Source organism: Dreissena polymorpha, chromosome 5 (assembly GCF_020536995.1).
Source record: "Dreissena polymorpha isolate Duluth1 chromosome 5, UMN_Dpol_1.0, whole genome shotgun sequence".
NCBI classification, from domain to species: domain Eukaryota; kingdom Metazoa; phylum Mollusca; class Bivalvia; order Myida; family Dreissenidae; genus Dreissena; species Dreissena polymorpha.
This window is the reverse complement of record NC_068359.1, coordinates 62,531,100-62,543,486: the sequence shown is the minus strand read 5'-3', so window position 1 is coordinate 62,543,486 and position 12,387 is coordinate 62,531,100. Positions and strand designations below refer to the sequence as shown.

At 36.1% G+C, this 12,387-nt stretch overlaps 1 protein-coding gene across 2 annotated transcripts in view; it reads left to right on the top strand.

The window, feature by feature from the left end:
* The window catches only part of LOC127882408 (uncharacterized), a 55,014-nt gene extending 44,861 nt beyond the window's left edge, over nucleotides 1-10,153 (top strand). For both annotated transcript variants that reach the window (XM_052431037.1, XM_052431038.1), the window contains 3 exons: nucleotides 509-590; nucleotides 8,418-8,460; nucleotides 9,199-10,153. In XM_052431037.1, the coding sequence (XP_052286997.1) occupies nucleotides 509-590; nucleotides 8,418-8,460; nucleotides 9,199-9,963 (890 nt within the window). In that variant the 3' untranslated portion in view covers nucleotides 9,964-10,153. The remainder of the gene's footprint in view (nucleotides 1-508; nucleotides 591-8,417; nucleotides 8,461-9,198) is intronic.
* The last annotated feature ends 2,234 nt before the right edge of the window (nucleotides 10,154-12,387 follow it).

The following is a 12,387-nucleotide window of genomic DNA, read 5'->3' as shown; positions in this document are numbered from 1 at the left end:
TAAATATTTTGCATGCATGTGTATCTCAGGGAGCTGCACATTTTGAGTGGTGAAAGGTCAAGGTCATTCTTCAAGGTCAGAGGTCAAATATATGTGGCCGAAATCGCTCATTGTATCAGTACTTTTGCAATATTGATGATAGCAACTTAATATTTGGCATGCATGTGTATCTCATGGAGCTGCACATTTTGAGTGGTAAAAGGTCAAGGTCATCCTTCAAGGTCAAATATATGGGTCAAAATTGCTCATGTAATGTCACTTCTGCAATATTGAAGCTAGCAATTTTATATTTGACATGCATGTGTATCTCATGGAGCTGCACATTTTGAGTGGTGAAGGGTCAAGGTCAAGGTCATCCTTTAAGGTCAAACGTCATATACGGGGACAAAGTGTTTCACAAACACATCTTGTTTATTATATTCTGATTATTATGTGGACAGTTACTTTTGAGAATTTTTCTTTCTGTACTTTTGTAAGGGGTATCCATGGTGATATGATCTATTTTTAGATCCATCAGCGATGCTGTCAAGAGGCGATCCTGAAAATAAAGCCAAGTTCAAGGACAGACGGTCAATGGCTTTCAAGAAAAGGTAATTTAATGTTAGTAAATGACCATTAAGGGGCTGATATGAACCTTTAACCCTTTGCATGCTGGGAAATTTGTCGTCTGCTAAAATGTCGTCTGCTGAATTTCTAAAATTAGCATTTTCTTCGATTTTTTTCAAAGAATATTATCAGAATAGCGAACAGTTTGGATCCTGTTGAGACGCCACGTTCTGTGGTGTCTCATCTGGATCCAAACTGTTTGCAAAGGCCATTAAAATTTGGTTCCCGCACTGAAAGGGTTAAATAGTACACTAAGTTTTGTCCCCCTATGTTGTGATTCCCCTTCAGAACAGATATAATTGCTCATTGTAACAATGTTATCACAATACCATTGGTTGTTAAATACTTGGTTTTTGTTTCTTAGTGGTTGTTTAATACTTGGTTTTTGTTTCTTTCTGGTTATTGTCCCCTACCGGTTTCACAGAAGGGGACTTATGATTTTCGCTCTGTGCATCTGTCTGTCTGTGAGTCTGTCACACTTTTCTGGATCCTGCGATAACTTTAAAAGTTCTTAATATTTTTTCATGAAACTTGAAACATGGATAGATGGCAATATGGACATATGCACGCCATTTCATTTTGTTCCTACGTCAAAAATTCTGGTTGCTATGGCAAAAAACAATTCTGACAATGGTGGAGCCGGTAGGGGACATATATTGCTTGGCAATACCGGTAGTCTTGTTAATACTTACTACCTAGTCTATGTTTCTTTCTTAAGTTCTATTATGGTGTAATTCCACTATTTAATTTTAAAAACTTGTAAACAAATAATCTTAACAAAAATATACATAATTAAATCTTCACTAATAATTTATAAACAATTTATTCTGTGTGATAAAAAAGAATAAGCCATATTTGCAAGCAAAACAGTAAAGTTACCGCAATATTTTCTGAAAAATACAAATACAAATGTGTTACAATATGCTCTGTTCTACAAATCGCTGATGTATGTTTATATTCTGTGGCATCAATTTGGGAGCAGAAGTTGATGTTGTTCCTCCATAAAATAAACAGATGAAAAGATCTACCACGCCCTATCTCAAATATTTAACATATAAATTAATTATAGACTCCTGAGAAGATTTTTTATCATCATGTAAAAGTCAATAGAGATATATTTTTAGCTGCCTTATTTAAATCTTTTATTGTTTTACAACTTAGATACATATTTTGACGCATTTGTAGTCCTTTAGAAAGTTAAATTTAATTAAATACCTTTCGTACTAGCATACAACCTGAACAAACTGCGAGTTACTCGCAGGCTGTTCTGGTTTTATGATGGCTGCAAAAGCTATTTTCACTTTGTTTCTGATGCGGGAAAGGGTTAGTCAAAAGAACTCCTTATCAGGAATGTAAACTCTTAAATTTCCTCCGGAGATTTTGTCCAGCCATTTTTGTACAGCTGTCACACATGCTGAGCATGTTTGTGTACTAGTGATTTTTGTGTATTATTCCTTCAAAGCTTGTCTTGACTGTTACTTGATTTTTGTGTATTATTCCTTCAAAGCTTGTCTTGACTGTTACTTGATTTTTGTGAATTATTCCGTCAAAGCTTGTCTTGACTGTTACTTGATTTTTGTGTATTATTCCTTCAAAGCTTGTCTTGGCTGTAACTTAATCGTCAAATTAAAAAAAAACATCACAAATGTTCACAATTTGGCGTGTCACTTGCAAACCAGTCTCCCTTATAAGATTAAAGGTCAAGGTAACAGTTATATGGATAAGGTCAAATAAAGGCATAATACAAGACAAGACTTTCACATTCACAGCATAATCTTAAATGTTATAATGATAATATAAACTGGTTAATTTGGTTAAACATATCTGGATGATACAGGCATTAAGGCATGGCTATATTACACTACCACTTGCCCATCATCCACTATCATTTGCTATGGAGATAATACTATTGACATTCAAACAATATGACCTCAATAGGGCTACACCAATATTCAATACACCAAGGTTAGCTTTATACCAGGCTATCTGTTGAAAATATATCATGCACGTAAGGCTATTATTGCATTCAATTTTTATGTCCAAAGTAATGAGTCTTATTTATGACAGAACACAAGTAATTTTCATTGATTTTGGGTTAACTCTCGATTTTCATTTTTTGGTAATTTCAAAATTGGGAAGGTTAGTGTCATTTGGCTTAGTCAGTACTGTCAGAAGTCAGATAATTAAAAAAAAATGACTTCATTCCTTGCAAGTGTCTTTATTATTAAGGTGTCATTTATCATAATATTAATTGTTTTTGTGCAAAAATTGAAAACTGTTTTATTTTAATTTCTGCAGTTAAATGGTGTTTGTTATTCTCCAGTATTATTGATAGTCAGATATTTGCTTAACAGTCCTTTCCCACTCAGAAGCAAAGTGAAAATGAGTTTGTGCAAACAGCATGCGAGTAACTCACAGTCTGTTCAGGTTTTATACTGTTTGCTGCTCATCAGTATCTAAGGGTTGGAAATTAAACCAATAAAACTTGAATCTAGTAAGATAGGTCTTTACATAAATGTAAATTGTTGAGGGACTACATGTCAACATGTCAAAAAATGTATAGAAGTGGTAAGGGGTTCAAATGTCATCCCATATTAGCTTGTGCAGGGACCGCTTTTCCCACATGTATTAAACCCCTTTTTCCAAGGTCAAGATTCATATGATATGTGCTCTTTGAAAAGGGGGGTTAATACATGTGCAAAAAGTGTCGTCCCAGGTTAGCCTCTGCATTTTGCACTGGCTAATCAGGGTTGACAAATTCCAGTTGTATGAAATTTTTTGTTTCTTCTTAGCAAAAATCCAGTTTAGGCGGAAAGTGTCGTCCCTGATTAGCCTGTGCTGACTGCACAGGCTAATCTGGGACAACACTTTACGCACATGCATTTAACCCCCTTTTCACAGAGAACGACTCATATGTAAAATAGCATTCATGAGCATTCAAACACACATGTACATATGGTGTCAGGTGATGTTTACATTTTCCACATGGGAGCTTACTAGCTGTGTCTTTTATATATAGTGTCACACTACCTGTTGAATATTTGACATATAAACATGGCTGCCTCACTAGGTCAAATCTAGATAGACAGGTAAATATAACTAGTTTTCTGTCTTTCAATTGTTCTTGAAAGGTGTGGTGATGCTAAAAGGTTGTTTTATAAGTTTAAATGAAGCTCTTGGTTTACAAAAAATATTGCTTTATGTTACTGTATCTGGTAAGTTTAGATCTATATGTGTATGTTAAGTGCTGATGATACATACAGTTTGTGTGATAATTTGACTACAGTTTGAGATATGAGGATCTTCATTTTAATTCATGCATGTACATACTTGTATCTGGATTTTTATGGAGTATTTAGCATACTACAACCTATGCAAAAGAAGGCTTCGATTATGATTAGCCCCTTTACTCAAACACCCAAAAAGTGTGTTACATACTGGATTTTTCATCAAAAACAAGCTATAGAAAGAGAAAAATGATTCAGAAAATGAAAATAAAATCGATTAAATTATCAGCAAATAAACCTGTAACAGCATGTTTCAGCAGACACATTTTGTAAAGAACGGATGTCTTACTAATAAGAGGTTTGACATGGAATGATACCCTTCTGACTAAACACCAACCTGTAAAAAGCTGGTCATACCGCTATTCAATTTTTTTCTTAAAATACTAATAAAATCGATTTTTCAACAAAAACTGGCTAATGTAATGTAAACTTAACATACATCTCATTAAATTATTTCCCAGGGTATTTGTAACAGCAGAAAAATAATTTAAAATTAATTTTGATATTTGTAAAAAAAATAATTCTCAAACAACATTTTACTAATATGATCTGGTGCTATACATAAAAGAGTGTTTATATATGGATACAATGTAATGATTACTAGTAGAAACTTCTATGGGTACTTGTCTTAACCCTTTCCCCCATTAGAAGCAAAGTGAAAATGGCTATGTGCAAACAGCATAAAACCAGAACAGCCTGTGAGTAACTAACAGTCTGTTCAGGTTTTATGCTGTTTGCTGCTCATCAGTAACTAAGGGTTGGAAATGAAGCCTTTACAATTTGAGTCTAGTTAGAAAGGACTTTAATTTAATTAAACTTTAAGATGGACAACAAATGCGTCAGAATACATATGTAAGTGGTAAAGGGTTATAAGGGAACGCTATTCAAAAAATCGTTTAATGCCCTTTCTAGGTATAATTATTTGTACTAGGTAATTCTCACAGACAGAGCTTTGTCACACCCCTGTCTTAGTTGGGTTAATGATTTAACAATAATGGTTACATGTCTTAAATTTCTGAGTTAAATATCTCTTCTGATTATGCATCTAGCGCTTTGCAACTAGTTTTGAATCAAAGCGCTGAAGGCACTGAAGTTGTTCCCTGCTGTTGTCCTTGATTAACTTGTGCGCATTACACAGACTATTCAGTGTGCACATGCTAATCTTATTTGACATGCATTAAGCCCCGTTTTCCCTGAAAGCAGCCAATATGTACAGATTTCAATCAATACCACTAGACTGGCCAATGTCGTCTTACAAGCTGGTAAATACACTCACTGCAGAAGTAGATGCAGACGCTCCTAAGCATTCGTCGTCTTCAGTGCAGACAGGCAGCGGTAATAGTTCCTAGCATAGTGAGTTACGGTTCTTAGCGTAGCTAAGGCTTCTAAGCATATACTGATTTGCAAAACATGCTCTGTAATTTAGTCTGAGCTAACGCTCACAACTAAAAATAAATGGGCTTAAGCTAAACTAGTTACAAACATATACAATGAGATACACTCTAAACGAGGTGTTGGCTGATTATGCATAGTCCATAGGTGAGAATACTACTACTGAGAGAAAAGTGTATTGAAACTGCAAGATTGTGTTCAAATTATGTCAAAATGTTTGTGTTACACTATAATAATAGTGCATGTATGTAAGCATGAATCTTGTTTTACAGTTGTTGCCCAAAGGGGTTTTCCTTCTATTTAAATAATGCTGTAAACAGATTTCCCTCACCAAACAAAAGTTTGTGTGTGTGTGTGCGTTTTGCTTAGAAAGAAGTGTCTAATAACTAAATAACTATTGTATCTCAACTTTATTACATAAACATCTCATAAAGTATATGAATATGATTTAAATGATTATGTTCTCCTTTCAAAATAAGTGGACTTTTAGTGCAAATTGTATTTATTGTTATGCCCCCGGATCAATTAATCGAGGGTATATTGTTGTTGATCTGTCTGTCTGTCTGTCTGTCCGTCTGTCTGTCTGTCTGTCTGTCTCAAAACATTAACCTTGGTTTAAGTTTTGCGATAACTTATGCAATCTTGAAGATAGCATCTTGATATTTGGCATGCATGTGTATCTCATGGAGCTGCACATTTTGAGTGGTGAAAGGTCAAGGTCATCCTTCAAGGTCAAAGGTCAAATATATGGCTTTAAAGCAGCGCAGTAGGGAGCATTGTGTTTCACAAACACAGCTCTTGTTTTAAATGTCAATATTTGTTGTTAAAACCCAGTTTGTCCATTTTCTCAATAACACATTCCCAATGGTCCATTATTTGAAAACTGTATTATAATGAACATTGTTACCTGATGATACAAAGTTCTAACATAAAACTCTGTACTGCAGGTACGCCTTGAAATTATTTCTGAGTAAGGCCAGTTTATTTTCCCATCAGTTCAGACAAATTCTGACAGGTGGGTAATTTAGATGCAAGGATAAATACACTCTTATATCATCATAGACTTTGTACATTACCAATTTGAACATGCAAATGGTTAGTGACAAGTGTCAAACAGCTGTCTGGTTTGAAAGCAATTATTCTTTTACTACTAAGATATGTATTTTTACGCATTTGTAGTCCCTTTGAAAGTTATATTCAATTAAAGACCTTTCTTACTATATTCAAGTTTTAAAAGCTTCATTTCCAACCCTAAGATACTGATGAGCAGCAAACAGCATAAAACCTGAACAGACTGCGAGTTACTTGCAGGTTGTTCTGGTTTTATGCTTTTTGCACACAGCCATGTTCACTTTACTTCTGAAAGGAAAAGGGTGAACTTCAAGATTTAGCTGTTGAGATATCCACTCCCTCTCTTGACTTATGATAACAACCCCCTATCCCCCCCCACCCCCACCATGCCTGGCAGCATAGTTAAAAAACTAAGAACAACGAGAGCGCCGATGGCGCTGAAAGCATAGTTGCAAGATACAGGGAAGTTGCTGCTGAAGTAAATGTTTAGGTCAAAATATACTAAATAGTTTTCTTATATGTTTCGATGTAAAAGCGACAACTTTGATCGAAAATAAATACAACATTTTGCACATAGAGACCCCCATAACCATACCTTTTCTTGACGGGCATTCTTAGCTGAATCGATTTAAGCAATAAAAAAGATATGTCATGTTCAAACCAAAAAAGAATTCGACTCAAATCAAAATCGACTGTTTTTGCGCCTTTTTTTCGGCCGTTTTCTAGTGGATTGTAACCTTTTGCAGTGCCATTTTTTACTTTAATCTCCAACTTTATCCTATTTCAGGGATTTAGTAGTAAACACCTATGCTTACCCTATCAATATCTACAAACGATAAAACCAGAACAACAGTCTAAAGTGTAAACATGCCTTCGAGGAAAATATGATGATTTGTTTAGAGAGTACAGCCCTTCATGACTCGATTATTTAGTATATTGTGACCTTAACGATTGCTTACATCACGAGTTGCCCCCCTTGTTACCAAAATGTTCTATTTTTAGAAACGGGAATTCCAAATAGTGACGAATGTGAATGGTTACAAAATGACATAACAATGAAAATAAATATGTAGAATTATATTATTTCACGCATACCATTATGCAACCATCCGTTTTCTTTTCCGACTTGATACATTTACAGCTTTCCATTTAATATTTTACAGACACAACACTCGTTCAGATTTCGCGCGAATCCATTAAATCCGATGCCACATTTAAACCGTTAGCTCTACTCGTAACGTTAATTTCTGGCTCAAAGTAAATCATTTCAACTTCAATTAACACATCTCTATTACTTTCAAACTCTACTTCATCAAATCCATAGAAAGGCAGGTCAGAATCCATGTCATAAATCAGAAAACATTCATTGTACTCCGCCATTTTTTACACATTTTCAAAGAATAAAAGTGCTTTATGCCCCACTTCCTGCTGAGAATATGTTTTAATTTCTATTTATAATTAACCGATGAAATGTTACATATCCTTAAACCAGGGCCTTATGAATTCAGTTATGTAAACATTTGACCTCTCACAGAACAGTAAACAAAGGAAATAGAAATTAGGTGTGAGGTCACTATCAACAAGAACAGAATTGTTTTACGAACGAAATTTGTTTTAATTTCTCAGAAGGTTTTTTCATGTAAAACGGTCTTAGAAAAATTCACTAAAAACGGTGTCAGCAATATTCTTGGAAGAAAACGTTAGAAAAACGTTTCAAAAAAAAATTGTAAGAATTACCATATACTAAATTTAATAGATATTTCGTCTGATTTTTGATCAGGTAAGGCTTTATAATGGTCAACCGATCGATGTGGGTTTTCGAAATGTCGTATATACCTTAAGCATAGGTGCGTTGCACCTATGCTAAAAACATCTACATAAAGCAAAATCAATCAAGCAACAAAGTCCAGAATAGCTCTGAAACTCTTAGTTGAGGACCTCTGATCAAGTCTGGTTGGTCTACCATTGCTGAGTGTAACAGACTGTCTGATCAAGTCTGGTTGGTGTACCATTGCTGAGTGTAACAAACTGTTAATGTTGCTTTCTTATTGTTGTTTTCAGACAAAAACAAGTTGAGGAGACACCTCCATCCACAGAAATTCAGGTAAAACATTGAGATCTACAAGAATGCTTTGTTCACTGATGTATACATTTGACAGTGTTTTTTTTCATTCAAAATCGGATCCGGTAACCGGACTCATTCCCAATGAAAAAAGTATATATTTTTCCCAAATGGAAGCTAAAAATTCCCAATGGAAGATTTCCCCCCCAAAATTTTTTTTTAGATCTCCCATCCATATAAGATCAACCTTAGTAAATATAATACTGAGCACACTTGTATCCTCAATTTTGAAGCATTTGTTACAAAACAACAACAACACTTATTTCCCAATTTTAGTCGAAATGCCACGAATTTTCCCAATCTAAAGGGACCCGGCCCCATTCCCAATATGGTGAAAAAAACACTGTTTGAATATAGCATCAAGCAAAGATATGTATATGTTTCGAGCGTTTGAAATATGAATTACTGTTAAATCAGAAAATTATAAATACGACTTATCTATTTTGCAGTTTAGAACATAAACAATAAAAGAGGAATTTGTTATGTTATGTCTGCTATAGAAACAATTTACATGTTGTTTTAGATGGTTAACAACTGTATTTCATAAATGTATTTATGTACTATTCCTTTAAGTTCTGCCATAAAGTAAAAATGTCTATATGCAACCAGAATTAAACCAGAATAGCCTGACAGTAACACTTACTTTTATGGATTTTGTTTGTTTGAAGAAAGTCTCTGCTAACAAAAAATCCAGTTTAGCTCTAACAAACCTTATTTCAGGCAGGGAATGATGGTGACATTGACAGCGACTCCGACAGTATCTACGAGCCCATAGACGACGAGTGTGACAAAGTAAGTGAGTCTGACAGTCTAGAACTGCCCCCTGAGGTGCCAAGTCTACCACCATCCAGAAACGAGTCTACAGGAAATAAGAAAAAGAAAAAGGAACCCAAAGGTGAAAAAGAGGACAAAGTAAAGAAAGGATTTAGAGGAAAGTTAAAACAGTTTTACAAAGGAAGGAGCAAGGAATCTGACCCAACATTAGTGACTTCTAGTAGTCTGTCAAATGGAAGTAATGGTGTTCTGAGTAAATTAAAAAAATTGAACAAATCAAAGGCCTCTAATTCTGCGCCAAATTTAGAAGAACTCGCGAAGTCTTCTTATTCTGCGCCAAATTTAGAAGAATTCTTTGAAAATAATCCTGTGTGTGATAGTGAAGGCACAGACACAGAAGGAGACGTTGGGGAGGAGATGTCCAAACGAATGACAAAGTCGGAGGATGAGGGTGGGACGGAGGGTTCAACTCTTGCCCCACCCCCACTCCCCCCTCGACGCCCCTCAAGCAGCATAGATCTGAAAGGAGACAATGAGTATGAAGCACCCAAACGACACTCGCAGGAAATAAATAGCGGCCACAGTTCATCAAGCCTGGACAACAAGGGAGGGCGGACGTCACCCTTGCCCCTCCCGCCCAGAAATAGAATATCAAACAAGCTGGACTTGAATGTGGTGGTGCCTGTGAAACCCGGGGGAGATGCGAGGTGAGTCGGTACTGGGGGCTTTTTGTCAGGGGCTGAGTTAGAATCTTAGTAACCTATGTCCCACTTTTATTTCAGTACTTTTAGAAAACCCTACCTAATGTGTTGATGGCTGGAAACATACATGTTCCAACTCTACCTCTTACCCAATAATCCCGTATAATTACCATTTCTATTTTCAAAACCAAAATATGGCTAATATTGACGACGAATGTGTTAAAGAATTTCATAAACACAAACATCTGCCATTAAACACCAGTGAATATACAAAGTGAATTGTGGGATAGGGGAATTCCCATTAAACATACCTGAATCACATGACAAGATGTGCAAGCATGGAGCACCACCAACAACGACTAAATTTTTAACATGTACTTTTATGAGAAAATGTTGCGAGCGTGAAAGTGAATTTCTAAGAATAAAAAAAATGTCTTTCTGTAAATTGTACCGAGTACACTACATTTCCGGATCGAGATATTACCTATCATTTTACATTTTTTTTATGTTCCCCCAGTCTATACTGGGGGACATATTGTTTTTGCCCTGTCTGTTTGTTGGTTTGCTTGCGTCAAACTTTAACATTTGCCATAACTTTTGCAATATTGAAGATAGGAACTTCATATTTGGCATTTATGTGTATCTCATGGAGCTGTACATTTTGAGTGGTGAAAGGTCAAGGTCATCCTTCAAGGTCAAAGGTCAAATATATTGGGGACATAGAGTTTCACAAATCCATCTTGTTAATCCCACGCTTTTTGAAAAGCGTGGGGATATTGTGGTTATCTCCGCCGTCTGTCTGTCCGTCCTGGCCACTATCTCCTCCTACACAATAAGCACTAGAACCTTGAAACTTAAACACATGGTAGCTATGAGCATATGTGCGACCCTGCACTATTTGGAATTTTGATCTGACCCCTGGCTCAAAAGTTATGGGGGTTGGGTCGGGGTCAGAACAGAGATTTTGACTCATTTTTAAATGTTATTTTACTTTTACTTCTTCATTTCTGCACTGATTTACTTCAAATTGATACTGAACCTCTCTTATGACAATACGCTCAATCTCAACTATGCATGGCCCCATTACCAACCCTGGGGCGCCCCGCCCACATAGACCACACCAACCCCAAAATTTCCTTTTACTATAATTTCTTCATCTCTACACCGATGCACTTCAAATTTATACTGAAATTCTCTTATTGTCCCTCCCGCCCAGAAATAGAATATCAAACAAGCTGGACCTGAATGTGATGGTGCCTGTGAAACCCGGGGGAGATGCGAGGTGAGTCGGTACTGGGGGCTTTTTGTCAGGGGCTGAGTTAGAATCTTAGTAACCTATGTCCCACTTTTATTTCAGTACTTTTAGAAAACCCTACCTAATGTGTTGATGGCTGGAAACATACATGTTCCAACTCTATCTCTTACCCAATAATCCCGTATAATTACCATTTCTATTTTCAAAACCAAAATATGGCTAATATTGATGACGAATGTGTTAAAGAATTTCATAAACACAAACGTCTGCCATTAAACACCAGTGAATATACAAAGTGAATTGTGGGATAGGGGAATTCCCATTAAACATACCTGAATCACATGACAAGATGTGCAAGCATGGAGCACCACCAACAACGACTAAATTTTTAACATGTACTTTTATGAGAAAATGTTGCGAGCGTGAAAGTGAATTTCTAAGAATAAAAAAAATGTCTTTCTGTAAATTGTACCGAGTACACTACATTTCCGGATCGAGATATTACCTATCATTTTACATTTTTTTTATGTTCCCCCAGTCTATACTGGGGGACATATTGTTTTTGCCCTGTCTGTTTGTTGGTTTGCTTGCGTCAAACTTTAACATTTGCCATAACTTTTGCAATATTGAAGATAGGAACTTCATATTTGGCATTTATGTGTATCTCATGGAGCTGTACATTTTGAGTGGTGAAAGGTCAAGGTCATCCTTCAAGGTCAAAGGTCAAATATATTGGGGACATAGAGTTTCACAAATCCATCTTGTTAATCCCACGCTTTTTGAAAAGCGTGGGGATATTGTGGTTATCTCCGCCGTCTGTCTGTCCGTCCTGGCCACTATCTCCTCCTACACAATAAGCACTAGAACCTTGAAACTTAAACACATGGTAGCTATGAGCATATGTGCGACCCTGCACTATTTGGAATTTTGATCTGACCCCTGGCTCAAAAGTTATGGGGGTTGGGTCGGGGTCAGGACAGAGATTTTGACTCATTTTTAAATGTTATTTTACTTTTACTTCTTCATTTCTGCACCGATTTACTTCAAATTGATACTGAACCTCTCTTATGACAATACGCTCAATCTCAACTATGCATGGCCCCATTACCAACCCTGGGGCGCCCCGCCCACATAGACCACACCAACCCCAAAATTTCCTTTTACTATAATTTCTTCATC